General features: G+C 48.9%; 2 protein-coding genes across 4 annotated transcripts; both read left to right on the forward strand.

Moving 5' to 3' along the window:
• The first annotated feature begins 2,467 nt into the window (after positions 1 to 2,467).
• On the forward strand, positions 2,468 to 4,943 carry tnfaip6 (tumor necrosis factor, alpha-induced protein 6). The gene is made up of 6 exons (XM_029136828.3): positions 2,468 to 2,725; positions 3,401 to 3,538; positions 3,620 to 3,781; positions 4,342 to 4,570; positions 4,648 to 4,688; positions 4,780 to 4,943. The coding sequence occupies exons 1-6, from the start codon at positions 2,629 to 2,631 to the stop codon at positions 4,881 to 4,883; spliced, it is 771 nt and encodes a 256-aa protein (XP_028992661.1). The 5' UTR covers positions 2,468 to 2,628; the 3' UTR covers positions 4,884 to 4,943.
• Positions 4,944 to 7,548: 2,605 nt separating this feature from the next.
• Positions 7,549 to 20,473, forward strand: rif1 (replication timing regulatory factor 1). Of its 3 annotated transcripts, none has more exons than XM_029136824.3 (35): positions 7,549 to 7,759; positions 8,371 to 8,529; positions 8,627 to 8,705; positions 8,819 to 8,915; positions 9,025 to 9,155; positions 9,240 to 9,334; positions 9,539 to 9,728; positions 9,841 to 9,933; positions 10,037 to 10,175; positions 10,249 to 10,400; positions 10,626 to 10,740; positions 10,833 to 11,009; positions 11,122 to 11,232; positions 11,392 to 11,454; positions 11,966 to 12,069; positions 12,183 to 12,269; positions 12,354 to 12,427; positions 12,520 to 12,700; positions 12,878 to 12,985; positions 13,072 to 13,221; positions 13,338 to 13,437; positions 13,519 to 13,808; positions 13,961 to 14,163; positions 14,253 to 14,346; positions 14,446 to 14,574; positions 14,725 to 14,867; positions 14,949 to 15,038; positions 15,115 to 15,169; positions 15,274 to 18,168; positions 18,579 to 18,707; positions 18,791 to 18,877; positions 19,130 to 19,245; positions 19,331 to 19,481; positions 19,554 to 19,680; positions 19,764 to 20,473. In XM_029136824.3, exons 2-35 carry the CDS (start codon positions 8,411 to 8,413, stop codon positions 19,988 to 19,990), a joined length of 7,101 nt encoding a protein of 2,366 aa, XP_028992657.1. In that variant the 5' UTR covers positions 7,549 to 7,759; positions 8,371 to 8,410; the 3' UTR covers positions 19,991 to 20,473. The 3 variants fall into 3 exon arrangements, with proteins under 3 accessions (XP_028992657.1, XP_028992659.1, XP_028992656.1); XM_029136826.3 differs by having other exon boundaries at positions 8,404 to 8,529; positions 11,969 to 12,069; XM_029136823.3 differs by having other exon boundaries at positions 7,550 to 7,759; positions 8,404 to 8,529.
• The last annotated feature ends 127 nt before the right edge of the window (positions 20,474 to 20,600 follow it).

A 20,600-nucleotide genomic window follows, 5' to 3' on the forward strand; every position in this document is an offset into this window, starting at 1 on the left:
ATCCAGAATAAGAATGCATTTTTCTCCATGCACTGCATTTCTGACAGTGCTGCTGCTTAGACGAGTAGAAAACGAGGCTGCAGCGACGCACGGATGGACTCAGCATTAAAAAACAGCAAAAGTGCATTTGCTTGAGACGATCTGTGGTGTTTGAAACTAAAACCAGAGGAATGACCCTGACGTTAAACGTGTCTCCAGACTAAAGCCTGGTTCTAAGGATGGTGCCAGCACCTCCTCTGGACCTGCAGCCTGCAAAGCCAGGGTCCACTACCTGCAGCAGCAGCAGCAGCAGCTGGGAAACACACTGAAGTGCTTAACTCCAGAACCAGATGTTTCCCTCAGGATCTGATAGAGATCAAACGCAGAAGCATGTAACGTGCACATTCCTGAGCCGAGGCCGTGTCGATCCGACGTTATCAGCCTGTTTATGGCACCGACTTCGCTAATGAAGTGCTAATTCTGCAGGAAGCGCCGCCGCTGGTTTGCTTCCACGCTGGCAGCGGGACAAAGGAGCCGGAGCCTCCGTTTGTCATGTAAATGTGTGTGTGTTGGCTTCCTGCGTGCGCGCTGACCTCACGCCTGCTCACACGGCGCCGACACATTCAGGCCGCGTGCGTCACAAAAGGCTCCGTGAAGCGCGTTTAACAGCACCGTCAGGGAGGGGCGGCGTTTTGACCTTTGACCTCCTCCAGCGAAGCCTGCCTTTGTTAGGGTGATGTGAGAAATACCAACACACAGTATTTTCCTTCATAGTTGGGGCTTATCAGATCTCCACATCTTTCCCTGCTCCACTCTCTGCTCTGTTAAACAGCCACCACTGAATCAGAGGTTTTGGTTGGATGTGGAGGAAGGAGCCTGCAGTCGGCCTCAGGTCGGTCGAACTCTGGGCCTCACTGAAACTCCGCTCTAACTGAGGCTGTGCTTCTGATGCGCCGTGTGCTACGTTCTGCTGCCATCTACAGACCATCCACGAGTCAGCAGCTAGCGTGCGTCTCAAACAAGCTGAAGTTGCATTTACTGTCACACATATACTCATGTGCGTGTATTGGGTTTAGGGCGGACATTACCTCTAATCTAATGCACATGCAGATGAAAGTTAAACCTTAAGCTCTAACTAAAGACAGTTTTGTGTGTTTTATGGGAGGATCAGACACGGTATTGTGTTTGTTTTCGTGTGAGTGCGTCATCGGCCACTAGACTGAGTAAGAACCGCACATGTGCGTCACGTCAGGCCAGTAAATCCCGGCCACATGCCGTCATCCTCCCGTCATCGGCGCTCGGGGACGTTCAGCAGAATCTCTGCTGCTGGTTGAGAAAGAGGGAGGACGTTCACTCCACTCAGGTGATTTATTTCTCGTACTGCAGTATTTCCATTGTGTTGTTTTTCTTCCTCTGCTACCGGTCGAGGCAGATGACGGCCGCTGCAGAAGATGCTTGTGTGGGTTTATGGATAAGAGGCTCCTTGTGGAAGTGGTGTCCTTCACAAACCCTCGCAGCCCAGTGACCTCAGCGACGAACATCTTCTCATCAAACATCCTTAACGCTAACAAATGGATATAAATAGTAACACACCAATAACAGTGAATGAGTTAAAGCTGCTGTCAGGTTCATGAAGGTGCTTCTGTCATTTCTTCTATTTCTGTGCACATTAATCATGTTTAAATCCACGTTTCTCCTGGGAGACATGACATCATTAGCTCAAACGACCATAAACAGCCTGATTGTTATTCAATTATCCTGCAGACGACTCGCTGTGTTTGTCCTGTAGCTGTGGGACACGTGGAAACGATGACGAAGCTCCTGATGAAGCAGCCGTAATGTACAGTGTGTCACAGTTACTGGACGGACGGACGGACTTTCCATGTGTGGGTTCGAATGGGAGCAGCTCAGATCTGGAACCAATTCAGGACCATTTTACCCTGTGTGTGTGTGTGTGTGTGTGTGTGTGTGTGTGTGTGTGTGTGTGTGTGTGTGTGTGTGTGTGCGTGCGTGTGTGTGTGTAAGTAACGTTTTTTTACACTCAAGCCCCAGAATAAAGCCTAAATCCTATAACAATCATGGGACTTTTAACACTACACCAGCTTCTGGTCTCTGCGTTTGTTGCTTGTTTGCTTTATTTCCACCCTGGCTCTAATTCCAACAGTTGGTGACACCTCATCTGGACAAACCTCGCGTGTGGTCTGTCGCACTCTGCTGGACAGCTGCTCCAGCTGAAGCCTCGACCTGGAGCAGAGCAGATCCATGCAGTAATCCGTTTTATTCATCAGTTTTAAAGCAGGACTGCAGTAGTTCAGCGTTGAGTCGCTTTATTCTGGCTTCGTGGTCGAAGCAGCTACAAAAGGTCTGTCAGTTAAAGTTCAACGTTTTAAAGTTGCAGTTGACAGGTGAGACGACGTCCTGGATGCTGACTCACGTTTGCGTTTGTACGAGTAACTTCCAGACACAAACCTCCTCCTCTGCGTCACAGCTTCCGCGCTCGAGCCCAGGTGCGTCTTCCTGCGCCGTTGAAGTGAACGGAGCCGCGGCCGCCGCTGGCTCGGCCCTCGCTCCTCGCCCCCCCCCACCTCTGCCTCCATATAAGGCGGCGGCGGCACATCTGGACACGGCAGCTGCGCCGGCGCCTTCAGGATGCGCGTCGTGGCTCTGCTCTGGACGGCGGCCCTCGTGCTGACGGCGGACGCCTGGGGCTTCAGGGACGGCGTTTTCCACAACTCCATCTGGTTGGGTGAGTGGTCCCGGGTCCGCGGCCGCGGTCGCTTCAGCGCGACAGGAGCGTCGCTGCCGTGGAGCCGCTGAAGTTTTCACCGACTCAACTACTAAAGACTGCTTCCTCTCAATTATTTAAATCCTAAAACACGCCAAATTATTCCAGCTATGATTTCACTAGGTTTTGTGTCCGTGGGGTTCTGAGCATCGCGTCCAGAGAGAGGAACCGGCTGTTTATGACCCGCGTGAAGCTCGGGATGCGAACGTTTAGCTCAATGACGTCACCGTCGCAGCGTGTTTATTAGGGGATTTGAGCCTGCAAAGGTTCTGTGTGAGGACCAGTAGAAACTGGACAGTAACGATGGTGATTCCTAAAAAGAGCGCTATTGTTACTGGTGTGACTGGTGCTAAAGCGCCATTTGTCTCAGTAGAGCAGTTGTGAGCCCTCGCTGTGTGCTGCCTGGCTTTGCAGTCATGCATGTGTAAAAGCCACAGCAGGATCAGCACAGGACCCCCCAGGAGCCCAGGGGACGGGACAAACGCGGTGAATTCCAGAGCTCTGGGCTGCTCTGAATTCACTCCATCCTCAGACGTCTAACGTTTCACCACATGTGCTCCAGCTTTACGTCCAGACGCGGCTCTTGCTCAACTCTGGGGCCCTCTCTCTCTCTGCCGCTTTGTCTCTGTTTTGCAGAGCAAGCAGCTGGAGTTTACCACCGCGAGTCACGCAGCGGCCGATACCAGCTGACGTACCGGGAGGCCAAGGCCGTGTGCAAGTACGAGGGAGGGAGGCTGGCCACGCTGCAGCAGCTGGAGGCCGCCCGTCAGATAGGTCCGGTACTGTTAGCCCAGTGGGGCCTCCTCCCCTGCTGTTCATCAGCGGCTGCGCTCACTCTGTGCTGCTGCTCTCCAGGGTTCCACATATGCGCGGCCGGCTGGTTGGACAGAGGCCGCGTCGGGTACCCCATCGTCAAAGCGGGCGCCAACTGCGGCTTTGGGAGGGTGGGAATCATCGACTACGGCTACAGGCTGAACAAGAGCGAGAGGTGGGACGTGTACTGCTACAACCCCACCGGTGAGCACGCACGCACGCACGCACGCTGGAGCCACAGCCACGCTCCACCCTGACCCGCCTCAGTCCGACCCAGAAGAACCCTGGAGGTGGAACACATTCTCAGCCAGGCAAATGCAATGGTTGTACAGCATCATAGGAATCATTAACAGGAAACACAAACACAAACCAAACACACGCTGCCGGTACAGGCCTCCGTGCAAAGGTTTGACTGGATCTGCCTCCAGGAACATCTGGAGGAGAGCGCTTTCGGCGCCGCTGTCCCCAGTGTCAACATGTGTGTTTGATTCGCTCTCCTCAGCACAAGGATTTTCTTTGTGCCACTGGATTCAGGGCTCACACGCAACAATCCCACAGACCCAACATGAACAGGGCCTGCAGCTGGTTAAACGCCAGGTCCAGAGCAGCAGGGGGTCCAGAGCAGCAGGGGGTCCAGAGCAGCAGGGGGTCCAGAGCAGCAGGGGGTCCAGAGCAGCAGGGGGTCCAGAGCAGCAGGGGGTCCCTGGGCGGGAAGGGGTCACACGCCTGCGAAGGCGGCGGCGCTGAAGCTGTCTGTGTCTCAGCCAAGGAGTGTGGGGGGGTTCTGACGGAGCAGCAGAAGACCATCCAGTCGCCCGGCTTCCCCGACCAGTACCAGGACCACCAGATCTGCTACTGGCACATCCGGGTCCGCCTGGGCCAGAGGATCCGGCTGCACTTCCTGGAGTTCGACGTGGAGGACGACACGGCGTGTCTGGCGGATTTCCTGGACGTGTACGACAGCTACGACGACGTGTCCGGCTTCGCTGGGAGGTGAGAACCAACCGGGTCGAGCTTCATCAGCAGAAATGAAAGCGCAGCGCCTGAACACCTCCAACCTGTGTTCACAGATTCTGTGGAGACTATTTACCTGATGACATCATCAGCACAGGTGACGGAGCAAATCTCTGCGTTAGATGATTTTAAGTGGAACCAGCTTCTAATAATGATGACTTTTAAATGTGCTTGTTTTTGTTGTCCAGGAAACGTGATGACGCTCAAGTTCCTGTCTGACGCTTCCGTCACAGCCGGAGGCTTCCAGCTGCAGTACACAGCCCTCAACGCGTCTAAGGATTCAGTGCACTGATGCTGCACAGCTGTATTTATACCTCACATAGGCTGAATAAAGTCTGCTCCTTATTCTTCACTGTTGTCACTTCACAGTATGTCCACGTGGCCGGAGGGTTCTTAAATAACTGCAGTTGTGTTTGTACTAGAATGACGTCATGAAGTATAAAACAAAAAGCATTCGATTTGCAGAATGACATGTAACAATAGACGTGTTCCAAGGTGCAGCTAATGAAAAGATCAGTACTTTTATACAGAAATTATAATACAGACAATAAGTACAAAAACACAAGTACCTCCGTTACTGAGAAAAATAAAGTACCGCAATCCGGTCCCCGTCTGGAGTTACCTTTGACCCGCATGAAGCTCTGAACAAACCATACACATAATCTCTTATGAACAAGTTTTTTAAACAATTAGAATTTGGTTTCCACATTTTGACCCTTCATTCTGTGATTCAGGAGGAACCAGATGAGAGCATGTGTGCAGGTGGATCTGGGCCTTTTACCTTCAGATTCTCACTCCCGTGTCATTTTAAACAGGAAGATCAGTGCAGCTCAGTATTAGACAGATTATTATGTGGGGTCCAGTGAAGTGGGCAGAGCGTTGGAAAGCAGAAGGTTGCAAGTTTGAACCCAGCTCAACCACTAGGCGTGTCCTTGAGCAAGACACTTCACACATCAATATATTATTATGTCTTAACTTAACATCTGGTTCAGAAGCGCTGGGTTTCATGCTTCAGCGCTGCCTTCAAACACACACTGGAACTTCTGCTTCGGGCGAGATTTAAGTTGACGATGACAAACAGGAGCGGAGGAGCCTGAATAAAGGAACAATAGTTATGAAATTCTGGTGCACATTTAGGAAGTTCAGTGTGATGTTCAGAAATGCATCTCTGCTCTTCGTCCTCATCGTCCATGTTCGCTGTAAACTAAAAAAACCCAAATGCTCAACAAATGAAATGAGCAGCCTGTTCGCAAAGTCATTTAAAGGCAAACACATGCTGGTGAAAATGAATACATCCACAGACAACAGCACAAACAGTAGGCGTCCGTACATCCCTCAAAACCACTGGAGCAGAGTGAAGAAAGAACTGCCTCAGTTCTTTTCCTTCCATCACATCCACTCCTTTATGAGGCTACAGGATATAACGCCTCAGACCTGCCTGGATGAATACGGTAACGCAACCTGCCACATGGGCCCACCCACAAGTCAAGCAGACGACACACAGCCATGTGGAAATCCACTGACCACAGGAACTGATGACTCACAAAATAGGAAATGTTGCACGTGAAGGTCTTCATCCTCTGGATTAGAAAAAGATGCATCAGTTCTTGCTCTAGCATGCACTTCTGTGAATGTCAAGCGATTATTGATGTAAATGCACAATTGTACACACTTATCACAGCCACTGTATCCATTGTGCTCACCAGTGAAGCTATTTTCTCTGTACTAAAAGGTCAACAGAGGTGTTGGTTCAAGAACTTCCACTACTCTTAATTTCAGGTTATAGGTTTGTTCAAGCTTTAATTTTGATGTATGGGTCACCTGACAGGCAGGTTTTAGTGCTGTCACCATTTCATTATGATACAGAAGTTATGTGAATGCAGAGGCTCAAGAGGCGCACGCAGTAACACGGTGCTTTAAATGTGTTAAGGTGGAATCAGAGGTGCTTGTTATCACTGTTATTGAACGTGGTTGTTCAATGACAGTCGTCATCTGAGAGAATCTTACGGCTGTTGTTCACAGATCAATTCATTTATCTTTCTAAATTCTAAATACAAGTCTGTTGTTAAAAGATAGATACTTTGACAGACATCAACAATCACATCTAAAGCTCCAACAACAACGTCTTTGTCGACTGCATTAGTTGCAGAGGAATGTTTTAATGCTTTTACTTTATCAGAGATGCAGAACCAGAACAAGATGCTTCAGTCCAAAGAGCCCGGACCCAAACATTAGGTGACATCCACCACACGACCCAACCGCAGGAACCACTGCTGCACCATCACTCGTAGTAAGAATGGAATTATAGCTTCTTCATATTCTGCTCCTCACTTCATGTTCTACTGAAGCTAAACTTTTCATCTGGGTTCGACAGGTGCAGCTGTGGAGGCTGGAGAACGTCATCCAGGGTTTCCTTGACGACAGAGAGCAGAGAGCTCCGCAGCAGCAGCAGCAGCAGCAGCAGGGGACCCATGTCCAGCTGGATTCTGTCGGACCCTCGTGTTCTCAGTGTAGATCTGGACCAGAACCAGGTGGAGCTTCACTGACACGTCTGACTGAGTCTCACTGAGGCTCAACTCTAGTGAAGCGTTCTGTAGTTGACAAAGACTCTGGTACCAGTAAAAGTACTGCATTGAACAGTTTCCTACCAGCAGATCAAGGACAGTAGTACGAGCTCCATAATAACAGACAGCAGAAACTAGATCAGCAGATCGTGTCCCCTGGACCTGACTTTGGGTTTGTCTCTGGTGGTTCTTGAGTAAATAGTAAATCTGCAGCTCGTGTCGCTCAGAATGGATCTGATCGGAGTCTGCTGCCACGTTTGCTGCAGCTTCCTCCCTCAGTCACAATGCGCAGATGACGGCAATCGATGTTTAGCATTCACCTATTAGATATCTTTTAAAACTGTATTTTCCTTATAAGGTAAAAGGGGCGGTCCTGGATGTGACGCAACGGGTCAAAGGTAATTTTGTACGTCGGCGTGGTGGTTTGGCGCCAGCGATTTCGCGGGACAACAGCACACGAATCAGCGCAACAGAAGAGGAAGAGAAAGTACCGAACCCAAAGAGCTGAAATCAAACATCCAGAGTTGAGGTTCGGGACGTGAGGCGGGCAGACGGCGCGTGTCGGCTTTGATGGTGGTTCTGCGCCTCTTCCACTGGTCCCGAGGTGAGCCCTCGGTTCGGCCGCTTGTCTGTAAATATTAGCTTCTGGGCTTTGAGCCAGTGACACCAGCAACCGGCCCGCTGCAGCCAGGTGAGCGGGGAGGGCCGCGGTGCTGGCTCGGTCCACCTGCGGGTCCGGGTCACTAGCTAGAGGCACGCACCCTGCTAACGCGGCTAACGTAAGCTAGCTAGTCCAGCAGCTAGTCCAGCAGCTAGTCCAGCAGCTAGTCCAGCAGCTAGCCCCGTCCCCGAACCTCTGCGTCTGAACATGTCCACGACTTCTCCTTCAGTTCGTCAGTGGCTTTCAGCTGGACTCGGACCTGTTCTGGTTCCTCTGTGTGTCTGAGTGGGACCGATGGCCTCCAACATCTGCACTGAACACACAACTACTTTTGTGCTGCTACAGCTGATTTTCAGTGTCTTTAAATCAATGATGTCCCATCATAAGACTTGTAGGCAGCATTCTTCTTACTAGAAATTGCACATCTACTTGGAGAATCGGTGCATTATTAGTATTTCTACTTAATTGAGTTTGTTTATGTCTGACCGTCCTGATCTCTGGTGTCATCCAGGGTTTCGGTTTATTCAGTGTGTTTATTTTTGTGTTGTTTACAGCTCTGGTTGAAGCTTTTTGTTTGTTTTGTTGAGGTGAGTAATGATGATGGCGACAGCGGTGCCTCCAAGCAGCTCCAGCTTCCTCCCTCTGCTGGAGTCTCTGGAGGACGGCACCAGTGGACCGTCTGAGCAGACGGACGCCTACCTCACCATCGCCAAGTAAGTCGCTGGCTCTGGTCAGCAGACGTCCACTGGATGCTTTAGCTGCTGTTGTTCACACATAAATGAGAAACCATCTCTACGCGTCGCTTTGCAGCCGACTCAGTGGAGAGGAAGGACGCCACTTTCTCCCCGCAGTTGAAAAGCACTTTTCTCGCTTGGGTAACGCCATCTTGGTGAGTCAATGTGCAAATTACTTCACCATGAAAGTGTTGGAGAACCCTAAAATCCCCTGAAGAAGATATCAGCAGCGCTTCCTGCTCCTAGTGTTGTCTTGTGTTGTGTCCAGGCTCACATAACCAGTACAAATGCAGAGCTGAGCCAAGCCGCCCTCCAGGCGCTGGGGTTCTGTGTTTACCACTCTCACCTTGTCTCTGCGGTGCCTGGTACATGTTTTACATTATTGACCACCTTCTTCATTTTTTTTTCTTTTACATTAAACTGTGTCTCAAGAAATCACTGCCAACTCTGACACATTTTTATTTTGTCTTCTAGAAGCCTTTGTTGCAGAAACACTGACAGCACTTTGCTCATTGGTGGTGAAATCAACAGATAAAAACACGTGCACCAGAGCGTTATGGGTCATCTCCAAACAGAGCTTCACTCCCGATGTGGTCGCAGAAAAAGTGACTATTCCAAAAAAATTTGGTGATCGAAGTGGAGGCAAATCACACAATGTTGTTCTGATCCATGTTGCTTCTTCCACTCAGGTGCCGTCTATACTGGGAGCTCTGGAAAGTGTGTGGAGCAGAGAGGACATCCAGTCTGTGGTGATGGAGCACGAGGCCTTGAACGTTGTCATCAGGTAAATCTGTCTGCTGTAAACACTGAGGCACCTGATTCAGAACAGTTGCTCTTTATATTGACATGAACATTTTAGCTAAGATTTATTAAGTTGTCGTTCTACTCTTTAATCTTTGGCTACAGGCAGCATGTCGTTGCACTGTCCACGCTAACGCTGAAGCTGGTCATCGTAGGTTTACGTCTGCCTCTGCTTCTCCCTCTAAAGGTTGCTGGAGCAGGTACCAGCCCAGATGAGTCAGGAAGTGGTTCGGTGGGCGAAGCTCATCATCCCGCTGGTCGTCCACTCTGCCTCCAAAGTGCGTCTGCGAGCGGCAGCAGCCATGGAGATGGGGATGCCCCTGCTCCTGAAGAAGCAGACGGAGGTGGCGGCTGTCATCGAACCCCTTATGTCTTCAGTGAGTGTCTGTTTAAAAAAAAAAGCTGAATGAGATCTGCACCAAACAAAGCAGGAGATGTTTTAATCTGACCCATGATTCACGTGTGTGTTTTTCTGTTCTGTTCTTGCAGAAACTGATCCCAGAGCTGCAAAAGCTTTTCATGTCCAAGAATGAAACGAATGTCCTGAAGCTCTGGCCGCTGTTCGTGAGGCTGCTGGGGAAGGTAAAACGTCTGTCTTTGTAGAACATGTTCTACAAACATGTTCTTCACCGCTGCTTTTACGCTGGCTGCTCACTTCATACAGTAACATGTGTTTGACCTGCAGCTGCTGCACAGAGGAGGCCCCTTCATCAACTCCTTGCTGCATCTGGAGGAACTCGGCTTCCGCAGCTCCTCTCCCACCGTCAAAAAGATCGCCTTCATCGCGTGGAAGAGCCTCATTGATAACTTCGCTCTCAACCCAGGTGAACATCTCAAACTCAGGCAAGTGCTGTCTCAGTCTGTTAGTTCCCACTTTAATCCCCGTTTCTCTTGAAGACATTCTGTGCAGTGCCAAACGTATGAAGCTCCTAATGCAGCCGCTCACCTCCATCAACGTCCGGACAGAAGCGCTGATGCTCACAAAGGTGGAGGTCTGGTGGTACCTGGTTGTCCAACTCGGGCCCAACCTGTCCTCCAACTTTGACCAGGTTGGACAATTATCTGTTTCTTCCACTCGTACTGTCCCTCAAACATGCTTTGTCTCATAACAACACACAGATCCTTAAAAACGTTAACTTGGTGGGTTTCATCAGTATGCATGCTACTATATCAAATATTATACTACTGGAAACCGATTATTCATTATGTCAGAGGTGTGATGTTTTCAGAAGGTCAAGCACTGGTTTAACTGGGCAGACTTTGCTCTTCTCCAGGTTTCTGTGCCTCTGCTCCAAAGCACCCTTGGCTCCGATTGCTCTGTTGTCTCTGGGACTCCTTTAAAAGCTGCTTCTCACAATGGGACAGCTGCAGCTGGCACATCCAAAACAGGTACCTTCACTCTCCTTACATCGTTCTTGTCAGCCGCTAGACCAGGCAGCAGTGACCTTGGTAGAGGCTGAAATGTATGTTCTTCCATTCAGGTACTCCAGGTTTCAACAGCCAAGCCAACACGTCTCGGATGAGCCTGAACTCCAGCGTCCAGGTGCAGCCCAGCTTCCCCTGTATCCAACTGCTGGGTCTGGAGATGTTGCTTCATTATTTTCTAGGACCTGAGGCTGTTGCTGTGGCGACAAAGAACAAACTCGTCCTGAGTCTTGGTGAGAGTTGTGATGGTGCAACAGTATTCTGTAGAACTCCACTGGGAGTGACTGTGAACGCACCGTAGTTTTTTGCCACAAGCCGGTCTAATATTTGACTCTGTCGTTCCAGAGCCCTTGAAAGACCCTCTACTCTCTGGTGCATCATCTTTCACCAAACATGCCACTGTGCTCACCTCCAGCATCAGAGACGGTTTCACAAACGTTGGCAAAGATGCTCCAGGTAAAAGTCTTAACTTTCTCTAAACATCTTGTCATTAATCACCTAATAGTTTTAAACAGCAGCATATGAGTTACTACTGCGTAACTGTCTTTAATCCTCATCGGATAAGCGTGTTTTTAAACGCGCACTAGTCACACAGCAACGTCTGCTCCTCCACAGATTCCCTTTTGGCCGTGACATGGACGAGTCTCGCCCGGTTTGTCAACTTAACTATAGAGTCAGGTAAGAAGCAGTTGCTGGACGTCATGGTTGAACAAATGCAGATGTCTTTGCAAAAAAGCAGTTAATTTTAAACACACATTCTTGGTCGCTGTTAAAGTTTTGATGCTCATTCAGCTGCCAACCTGTAGACATGGATTACAGATACAGCCTACATCAGGGATTTCCTGTTAATGTTTCACTTTCTAATGCTGTGGCTGCTGCTCAGCTTGGTGGACTCTTACAGTTGTGAGTCCAGCCTTCCAGCACCACATAGAGCATGTTGTTGGGCCTGGGCGCTGTCGTTTAGGAGGAGGACCGGTGAGACCTCGTCCTCGTCTCCTGCCTGACCCAATGTCACTCCATCAGTTTAAGTCAGAGCAGTCTGACCCTGGTGGTCTGGATTGTTGTGAAGATGCCTAACGCTGAGGGGTCTCTCCCCAATGATGACGCTCATCTCTATAACCAGATGTGTTTTTTTTCCTCTTTCACGCGTGTTTGACATTCTGCTGCGTGTATGTTGTGGTTCTGTCAGTAGGCACCAAGAAGGATCGTCAGGGCTGTGAAGTCCTCACACTGATGCTCCAGGCCTTGCAGAGCATCGTCACCTCAGAAGCTCTGCCTGCAGCCAGAGTCCTGGTGAGGCTAAGATCACTCTGATCTTTTGATTCATCATTTCTAATCCTGTCCTCCATTCTGTTGTGGTAAAAACACATACAGTGATGTTCAAACCATTTTTTTATTCCCACCAGACTCTGTTTGAGGCCACAGTCCAATGTATTCCTCAGAGAGTTCTCGGCTCTGCCTCCTACCAAGTGGGCAAGATGGATGTGCTAAACGTGAGTGTTTCTTAGGCAACGGTTTTATAGATCATTATAGTTTAAATAAAAGTAATCGTTAAATGCTGTGTTTTGTTTCTCCAGGGAACGCCAGCTCGGTTTCTCATCCTCCTGCTGTACAACAGCAGCCTGCTCCCGGCCTACACTCAAGACGAGAGGTTTTTCATTTACCTTCTGTTTGGACTTGCTGGGTTAACATCCCTACCTGCTTTGATATAACCCTACTGTCATGGTGACCTTATGTCTGCAGGTTCTTTCAGTGCCTTCAAAAGCTGGTGGTCTGTGGCTTGTCGGGCCCCACGTCCTCTCTGGCATTTGCGGAGGCGGTGCTCGGGGCCATAAAAACCAGCGCCGGGTCCCTTCAGAACAAGGAGCAGCTGTGGAGGATGTGGAGCGTGATGGTCGGCTCGCTGACGGACACCATCACACAGGTGAGGAGATCATCTATTGGGTTTGAGATTGCATTGTAGAGGCAGGGAGAACATTTTGTTTTTGTTGGGGATTGAGTTTCCTGCTCACTGGATAATCATGACTAATTGCTCTTTTTACATATGTTAACATATGTTGCAACTTTGGATTTTATTGGACTATAATTGATTTCCCAACAGTCTAATGAAGTTAACCAAGGCGACGCTCTGGAGCACAACTTCAGTGCCGTGCACTCGGCCTTGTTGTTCCCTGTTACACACCTCCTCCACGGAGCGCCTCTGCAGCAGGTCTGCTCATGTTGATTTAATGTTAGCTCATTGAAAGCACTGAAATCCCTTGTTACTGTGACAGGCTGTTTGATTCCTTTGTTCAGGCGGCCCAGAAGTCGATGCTGTCCACATGGTCCAAGCTGTACAAAGTGTTTGCCCGGTGCTCAGCGCTGGTGGCCACGGCTGAGGAGAACGTCTGCTGTGAGGAGTTCTGTGCAAAGATGGCAGCTTCGATAGACAAAGAGGCCTTAAAGGTGAGCACACTAACAAATCACAACAACTCATGGCTTTAATACAGGGTTTGAACCTTTTTATAGTTTATCTCATGAGATGTGGAAAGGAAATTCATGCTGGCTGATATTTTCCCCAGGTCCCCTCCACGTTAAATGCTGTTTCCAGCATCCTCCAGGTCATGATGGAGTGTGTGGACTTCTCACCGTACACGCCTCAATTTCAGCAAAAGCTGAAGTGTAAGAATTTAAACTACTTACTTTTGGTTGTCGCTTGTAAACTAAGTGGAAGCTTGACTCCGTCACACTTGTCCCTCTCAGCTCCACACACGCCTGTGAACTGGATGAAGAAACGGAACAAAGCTCTGGGGAACCTGTTCACACTCCAGTCCCTGCTGGTGCAGTGTTTGGAGGTCTATCTGGAGGCTCCGGACGCTTCCCGAGAGGCCGCGGGGGCCGCGCTGGCCTCCATCCTGTCGACGCTCTTCACCAACCTCATCCTCGCCAACTCTGTCCAGGAGGCGCTGACGTCTCTGATTCGGCCTCTCAGCCTGTTGTACGAACAAGCGAGTGCTGAGCCGCCCAAGTTCAGCCCACAGCTTCTGGCAAAGGTGCCTTTTTATTCCACTACCTGTTGGGTTTTAATAGTGTTAACTGTTCCATTACAAGAAAGTGTGAGCGCATGCGGAGAAATGTTAATTTTGAATTTAATTGTTAATTAAATGTAACTAAGGAGCTGATGAATTTTCTTCTGTCCCTGCAGTTGGAGAAGCTTCTCAGCGAGATCCTCAACTGCCTGCAGAACCGCTCCACTCTGGCTTATAACGACGAGCTCCTGGCTCTGCTTTCTTCTTTGCTCTGTGTCTTGTTCCCCCACAAAAGCAAACTCCTGCGCTCCTCAGTCACCCACTTCTGGAACGCCACCTTCGCCAACTCGGTCAGCCTCACTTATCCTGATGAGCTCAGGTAAGAGTTTAGTTACATGGATCCGATTTAACAACACCCCTCCTTTAAAACTGGAGGCGAGTCTGTTGAGGTTGCCTTTTGTTATACAGGCCAATATTGAGCCAAGTGAAGCAGAAGACCCCCATCATTCTTCCTGGCTTTGAAGTTGTCACTGTTTCTGATGAGCTCAGTGAACAATATTCGGTGAGTGGCCTCAGACAACATTAAAATAATAATGTGATTTTTATCAACTCGTTTTTTTGTAGTAAATATTTTTGCGGCTGAACTTTTTTGGTTCGTCAGAGTGAGAGTTCCCAGATGGAGACCAAGCTGAGTGGGATGCCTGTGTCATCTGTGGGGAAGAGGGACTCACTGCTGACGAAGGCTGCAGAGCCGAACGACCGGACCACAAAGACCCCCAAGCCAGTTTCTGTAAGTGGAGTCAGAACCGGGCCTGTTGAGGGGGTGTTTGCTTCGAACACCATCTGAAATAAAACACGGTGATATCAGAGCCTTGTGCTGCTGGTAGATAGGCTTGTGATTCCTGATAATCCCACCCTGTCCCTCTGTTTTCCTCCGCAGACAAAGCTGGACTTTGGTTCCCCAAAACCTCCCTGCAGGGGGGTTTTAGAGGAAGAGGCCTCTATCGACTTTGTCTTCATTCCTCCGGAGACGAAGCAGAGAGTTTTGACAGAGCACCAGAAGGAAGTCAAGCGGACTAAAAGGTTGGTTTGTGCTTTCGGCGCTACTAGTCACAACATCACACATTAAACAGCTTTGTGAAGCTAATGCTGTTCTGTGTACAGGGTGGATATTCCTGCCATGTACAACAACCTTGATGCATCTCTGGATACCACAGTTTTCTCCCAGTTCACTCAGAGCCAGGAGGATTCTGCGTAAGTTTTAATAATCCAGATAAGTCTCTTCCTTCATAGAAAGACATTCATATATTTAATGTTAATCTTCCCACAGCAACAAAGTGCCAACAGAACAAGCTGACAAGGTTAACAAAGATGCTACAGGGAAGGTAACAAGACACAAAACCTGCCTTTTCCCATTTCTTGCTTTTTTTTTTTTTTGTTATTTAATGTTGAACTTTGAATTGAACTTTTAAATTTTGTTGCCTTCTAGGATTCTGAGGAAGATATGGAGAATGAAGACCCTGATGTTCTAAGAAAGGAGACACAAGATTATGCAAGCCCCCAAATAGCTGAGAAGATGATGGTTGACCCCCATCAGGAAGAGATGGTCCCAGAGTCAACAGACGTTTCCATGGAGGAGGACACGAAGAGAGGTCTGGTAACAACATCTCAAGAACGCATCAGTCCCAACATGTCTGCATCTCCAGATTTAGTCTCGACTCCTCAGAAACCCAACAGTCGCCGTCAGCCCTTTATCACTCTGGAGAAGTATGGTGATGGAAAGCCTGCCAGTCCCAGCACTGCATCCACATTCAAGGGTCCCCTCGTAAAGACTTCAAACAGCCAAGAACACTCCGGAAGCAGCACAACGCCGTCCTCTCAGGATTTACAGACGTGTGCTCATCCAAACTCCCAAGGTTCTCAGTCCAGTCCCAAAGAAGAAATGAACTCTCAGCGTCCTGTTAATGATGCGACTGAGTCACCTCGAAGGCCAAAAGACTCGGAGATGAAAAGTGAGCCAGTAAGGCTGATTGAGCGCCTGCACAGTGACACCACAGAGGATGAAGATGTTATCCCAGACACTCAAACTAAGATGGAGAGCAAGGAAACCAAAAAGGCTTCAGGAGAGATGAAAACGTCAAGTCAAGAGGAAGAAACTGACTCCGCTTTGGATGATTCTCAATCCTCTGTTATCCAGAGTTCTCAAAGTGAACCTAGACGGTCTGGACGCCACAGAGTCAGACCACTGCTTCCTGGAGAAAACCCAGACGACTGGGAAGAAATGTACAAAAATTACAAACAAAGACGCTCTGGATCTGCTCATAACGATTCTCCAATAGCAGACGGACCGTACACGAGGAGTAAACAGGCTGCTGAGGAGGACAGTGGCAAAAAGAGGCTACGATCAAGAACCCAGAGAGACCAGGGTGAGTCCAGCCGAACCCCCTCTGAAGGCAAAGCACTCAAGAAGATCAGACTTCTTAAGAGCGTGGAGAGTTCCCTGGACAAACCCCAACCCAGGAGGAGGAGCCCCCGAGAATCCAGCCAAACTGACATGTCAGACTCTCAGTCTGATCACGAAAGCCAGTCACAGGGAAGTCGCAGCAGACCAAGCAAAACACCGGAAGAGGTCAGGCTGAAGAAAAAGGTTTTGCCTGAGAAAGAAGAGTCCAGTCAGACCATCACACCGGAGGCTGAGATTGAACAAGTAGAAAATGATAACGTGCAAAAGATAAACACTCCTTCCCCTCCAGCTATCAAAAAATCCCAAGAGGTTGAGCTTGTAGAACAGAATGAAACAAATAATGAGCTAAAAGACTGTCAAATGCCCACGTTATCCCCTGAAAATGCTGGAAAATCCCAAGAGGTTAAACCTGTGGAACAGACAGACAAAGATGGTCTTCAAGCAAAGAGTGAGTCTCCGAGTCTACAAAGGTCTGAGCTTCTAGAAACAGAAAGTAGAGATGCTCTGTTGGTCACTTCTCCAAATAAACAAGAGTCCCAGGACAGAACAAGCACAACATGCGAATTGGACCATCAGAATCTTGTCAAAGACAAACTGAAGACAAAAGTAATGGAGGAGAGCCTCAGTCATGAGGACTCTCAGGAGACCACGCCGTCGTCCGATAGCCAGTCTCTGCGTCGGTCCAGAAGAAGTAAGGCTTCATCTGAGGCCGAGCCTGGAGATGGGAAGCTTTCATTGGAAAAGGAAAGTCCATCTAATTCTCAGACACCTGTGACAGCTTCTGATCAGACAGAGACCAGAGGAGGAAGGACTCGAAGGAGCAAAGTACAAGAGCAGGTGACAAAACTGAGTCCGAGCTCAAACACGGATAGTTCTCAGTCACAGGATGCTGCCAGACCCGAGTCCCTGGGCAGAGGCAGATACTCCAGACGCAGGTCTCTAGGAAACGTGGACACCTCAGAGTCGGACTCCTCAGAGCCCAGAGAGAGCGGCCCTGTTCCCAAGAGGAGAGGAAAAAAACCTCGAGCATCTCTGCAAAGTCCTCTTTCCCTCGAATGGAAAGGCAAAAATAATGCTGATACGGCGAAGGATGAGGCCGATCATTCTCAAAAGGAAGAAGCATCAAATGCAGAGGAGGGTAGTTCACAGGAAAGCCCTGAAACGCTCGCTGTTGGAGACATATCACAGGAGCAATGTAACAAGGGGTCTGCAATGAATGTGGAGACTGATGCTGAGGCTTTAGCGGCTGTCGCTCCAGAGAAAACCGAAACCCACGACGCCGAGGAGCAAAGTAGAAAAGAGCTCGACAACGTCTCCTCGGTGGAGAGTGGAGACACCGGGGGCCTGCGGGAGTCAGCTGCACTCAGCGGTGAGACTATTCAGGACAGGTTGCCCTGTGACACAGCTGTGGCGTCTGAGACTTCAGAGGAACCACAGATCTCTGAGACTTCAGAGGAGAAGGTTGAGGACTCGGAAATGGAAGCTGAGGGAAATCAAAAAGATGATTCTGAACAACAAGAACCTGCAGTTAACACAGTGGAGGACGAGTCTCTGAATGTCTTACATGAACTTCTGCCTGCCACAGACCAATGTGTAGAGAAACCATCCACACCTGTTGAAAAGGATAAAGACGATGCCCCCGAAACGTTGGAGGAGGAGGAAACAAAGGCAGATGCTGTGAGCAGCAGCGTCATCACAGATCAGACTCCAGTCTCTGCAGAATCTGCTCAAACAGCATCATTTCAGGAATCTCCAATGAAGCAGGATCTGGATGCAGTCATGGCTGCGGATGTTGGCGAAAGCCCGCTCAGCAGCAGGACCAGAGGGACCTGGTCCCCGTCAGCCTCCCCATCTACCAGCATTCTCAAGAAGGGCCAGAAGAGGCCGCTAGAGGAGGAGAGCCCCTCCCCTTTGGTCAAGGTACTGTATGAAACGTTCTGTAACATGGACGAGCACCTGAATCTAGGGCTGCAAATAAGCATTATTTTGATGATCGATTAATCTGTATTTATTTATTAATTTTTTTTCAGATTAAATCGGATTAAAAAAATTAAATAATATTTGATGTTTTGCTTATTATAAATCCCTTTGGGGTTTTTTAGCTAAATTTTGATTTTGACTCTTTAAATCTCAAACAAAACACAAAATTCAGCGTTTGAAGAATAAAACTTCAATGTCCAAAATATAAATAACCAAAGCAAGCATAGAGTTTTGTTCCACCGTGAAGAGCTACAGCAGCTCCATTAACCTGACTGTGGAGTTTACATGTTCTGTAAGCAGCCTTTCTCCTGTTGTTGCAGCCCTTCTTAAATCTGTTGCTTCTTTTACAGTCCAGACGCGTGTCGTTTGCTAATCCTATCCAACATCAGGAAACCGCAGATGACATCGATCGGCGCAGCCCTGCCATCAGAACCAGCTCCCCCAGAAGATCCAGAGTTAGTGGTTTACCACAGCCTAAGGTCAGTTCAGCTTCACCAGACCTGACTGCAAATTGACCTGCTTTGGTTCGCTGTAATCGAACATGTTCGATTCTTTATTCTAGTACGTCACTACTCCCACAAAGGGCCTGATGATCCTGAGTCCCCGAAACCTGCACAGTCCAGGATACAGGAGCTCCAAGAAATGCTTGGTAGGCACTCGGCACGGTCCCAGTGAGAGTTTAAACTGGGGCTGGTCCACTTGGCAGCTTGTTTTACAGATATTTACATCAAAAGCACTGAAGGCTTTTTGCATGTAGACAGTAGTACAGTAGTGCCTTTCAAGCTTTAATGTGAGCTGGAACCTCTCTCATTTTACTCCTCTTCTTTAAATATAAGGCAGGTTGTGTCTTAGTTTCTCCTTTGCATCCATTGGACCTAAGTACAGATCAATGTCTCTCCAGATTTCTGAAATGAGCCAAGAGCCTCGAGCGGTCTCCAGAGACTGTATCTATCCTGCACTGGTCGGCTGCTCTGCACCGGTAGAAGCCGTGCTGCCTCAGATCTCCTCCAACATGTGGTGAGTCCAACAGCCTTTACATCAATATGACAACCTGTTGGTTAAGGAGTCTTAACATCTTTTGGTTTATTTATTCTCCACACAGGTCTCGGGGTTTTGGGCACCTTGTTCGAGCCAGAAACATTAAGACCATTGGTGACCTTAGTGCTCTCACACCCAGTGAGGTTAAGACACTGCCCATTCGCTCCCCAAAACTCTCCAATGTCAAGAAAGCACTTAAAAGCTACGAGCAGCAGGTACGTTGGGACAAAATTACTAAAATAGTCTTAATAGTGACTGCATTTAACACCAAATGTGTTATCTTGTAGCGAAAAGGACGAACTAGCGATGAGTTAAAGAGTTTTGATGAGACGGAGATGTTGACCTCTGAACCAGAGGAGATCAGTGCTCCTGAGAACCAGGACGAGGAAGAGAAGGTCCCAGCAGAGACGCTGGGTGTGTAAATACTCTGTACTCAAACGCATGCTCAGTTGCCTTGTCCTGCGAGCGTATTAACGGCAGCGTCTCCTCGCCTGCAGCGACCGAGCTGCTGGATGAGCCGGCTCCTGCAGACGTGCAGCATCAGGCGCCTGAAGGGGAGCTGGTGTCGGAGGTGGAGGCCCTGACGAGCAGGATGACCCCCGTGGAGCTCAGTCGCTTGTCGCCGCAGCAGCTGGTTCAGATGCACGAGCACCTGGGAGGAATGATGAGGTGTGTGGTGATGGAGCTGCAGACGCGTCTCTGCCAGACGGACAACAGCGCCTGAAGGAAGCGCTCCCTCTGCCGGGTCACAGACACGGATCACTGATTTAGTGGTTTTAAATCAGGATACTTTGTTTCCTCATCTTGGATTTCCTTTTGCTTTGGCTTCTTCGTGTGCTAGCAACACATTACTTTCACTAATGGGGGATTTTAAACACTCCAAGGAAACAGTCACAGTTTTTAACAGTACTTTCAAGCCTGCTTTTGTCCTATAAACGTTGCAACAATGAACCGCTGTTACGGTGACAGATGGTACATGAGGGGAGTGACTCCACCTGCTGCTGCTGAGACTTTGTACATAAGATTTTCCTCCTGTTGCGTCACCCTCACTCGTGCCATTTACACTGCTGCCCATCAGTGCTCTGTACATTTGTACAATTTCTCAGTTTGTGAACTTTTAATGTTTTAGTAATGAAATGCGCAGTAAACAGTGTGAACTGTCTTTTTGTTTTAGATGAGTCAATAAAACAAACTGATTGCTTTTATATTTTCAGCTGTTGAGTGTAATTCATTTAAAATGTTAATTGAAGTGGGAAGAAAATTCTGCCCCTTGAGATTTTGTTTGTTAGTTGAGGAGGAGCCACTTCCACAAAGTGCTCTTCGAGAAGGCGAAT

Source organism: Betta splendens, chromosome 21, assembly GCF_900634795.4.
Source record: "Betta splendens chromosome 21, fBetSpl5.4, whole genome shotgun sequence".
Classification (NCBI taxonomy): domain Eukaryota; kingdom Metazoa; phylum Chordata; class Actinopteri; order Anabantiformes; family Osphronemidae; genus Betta; species Betta splendens.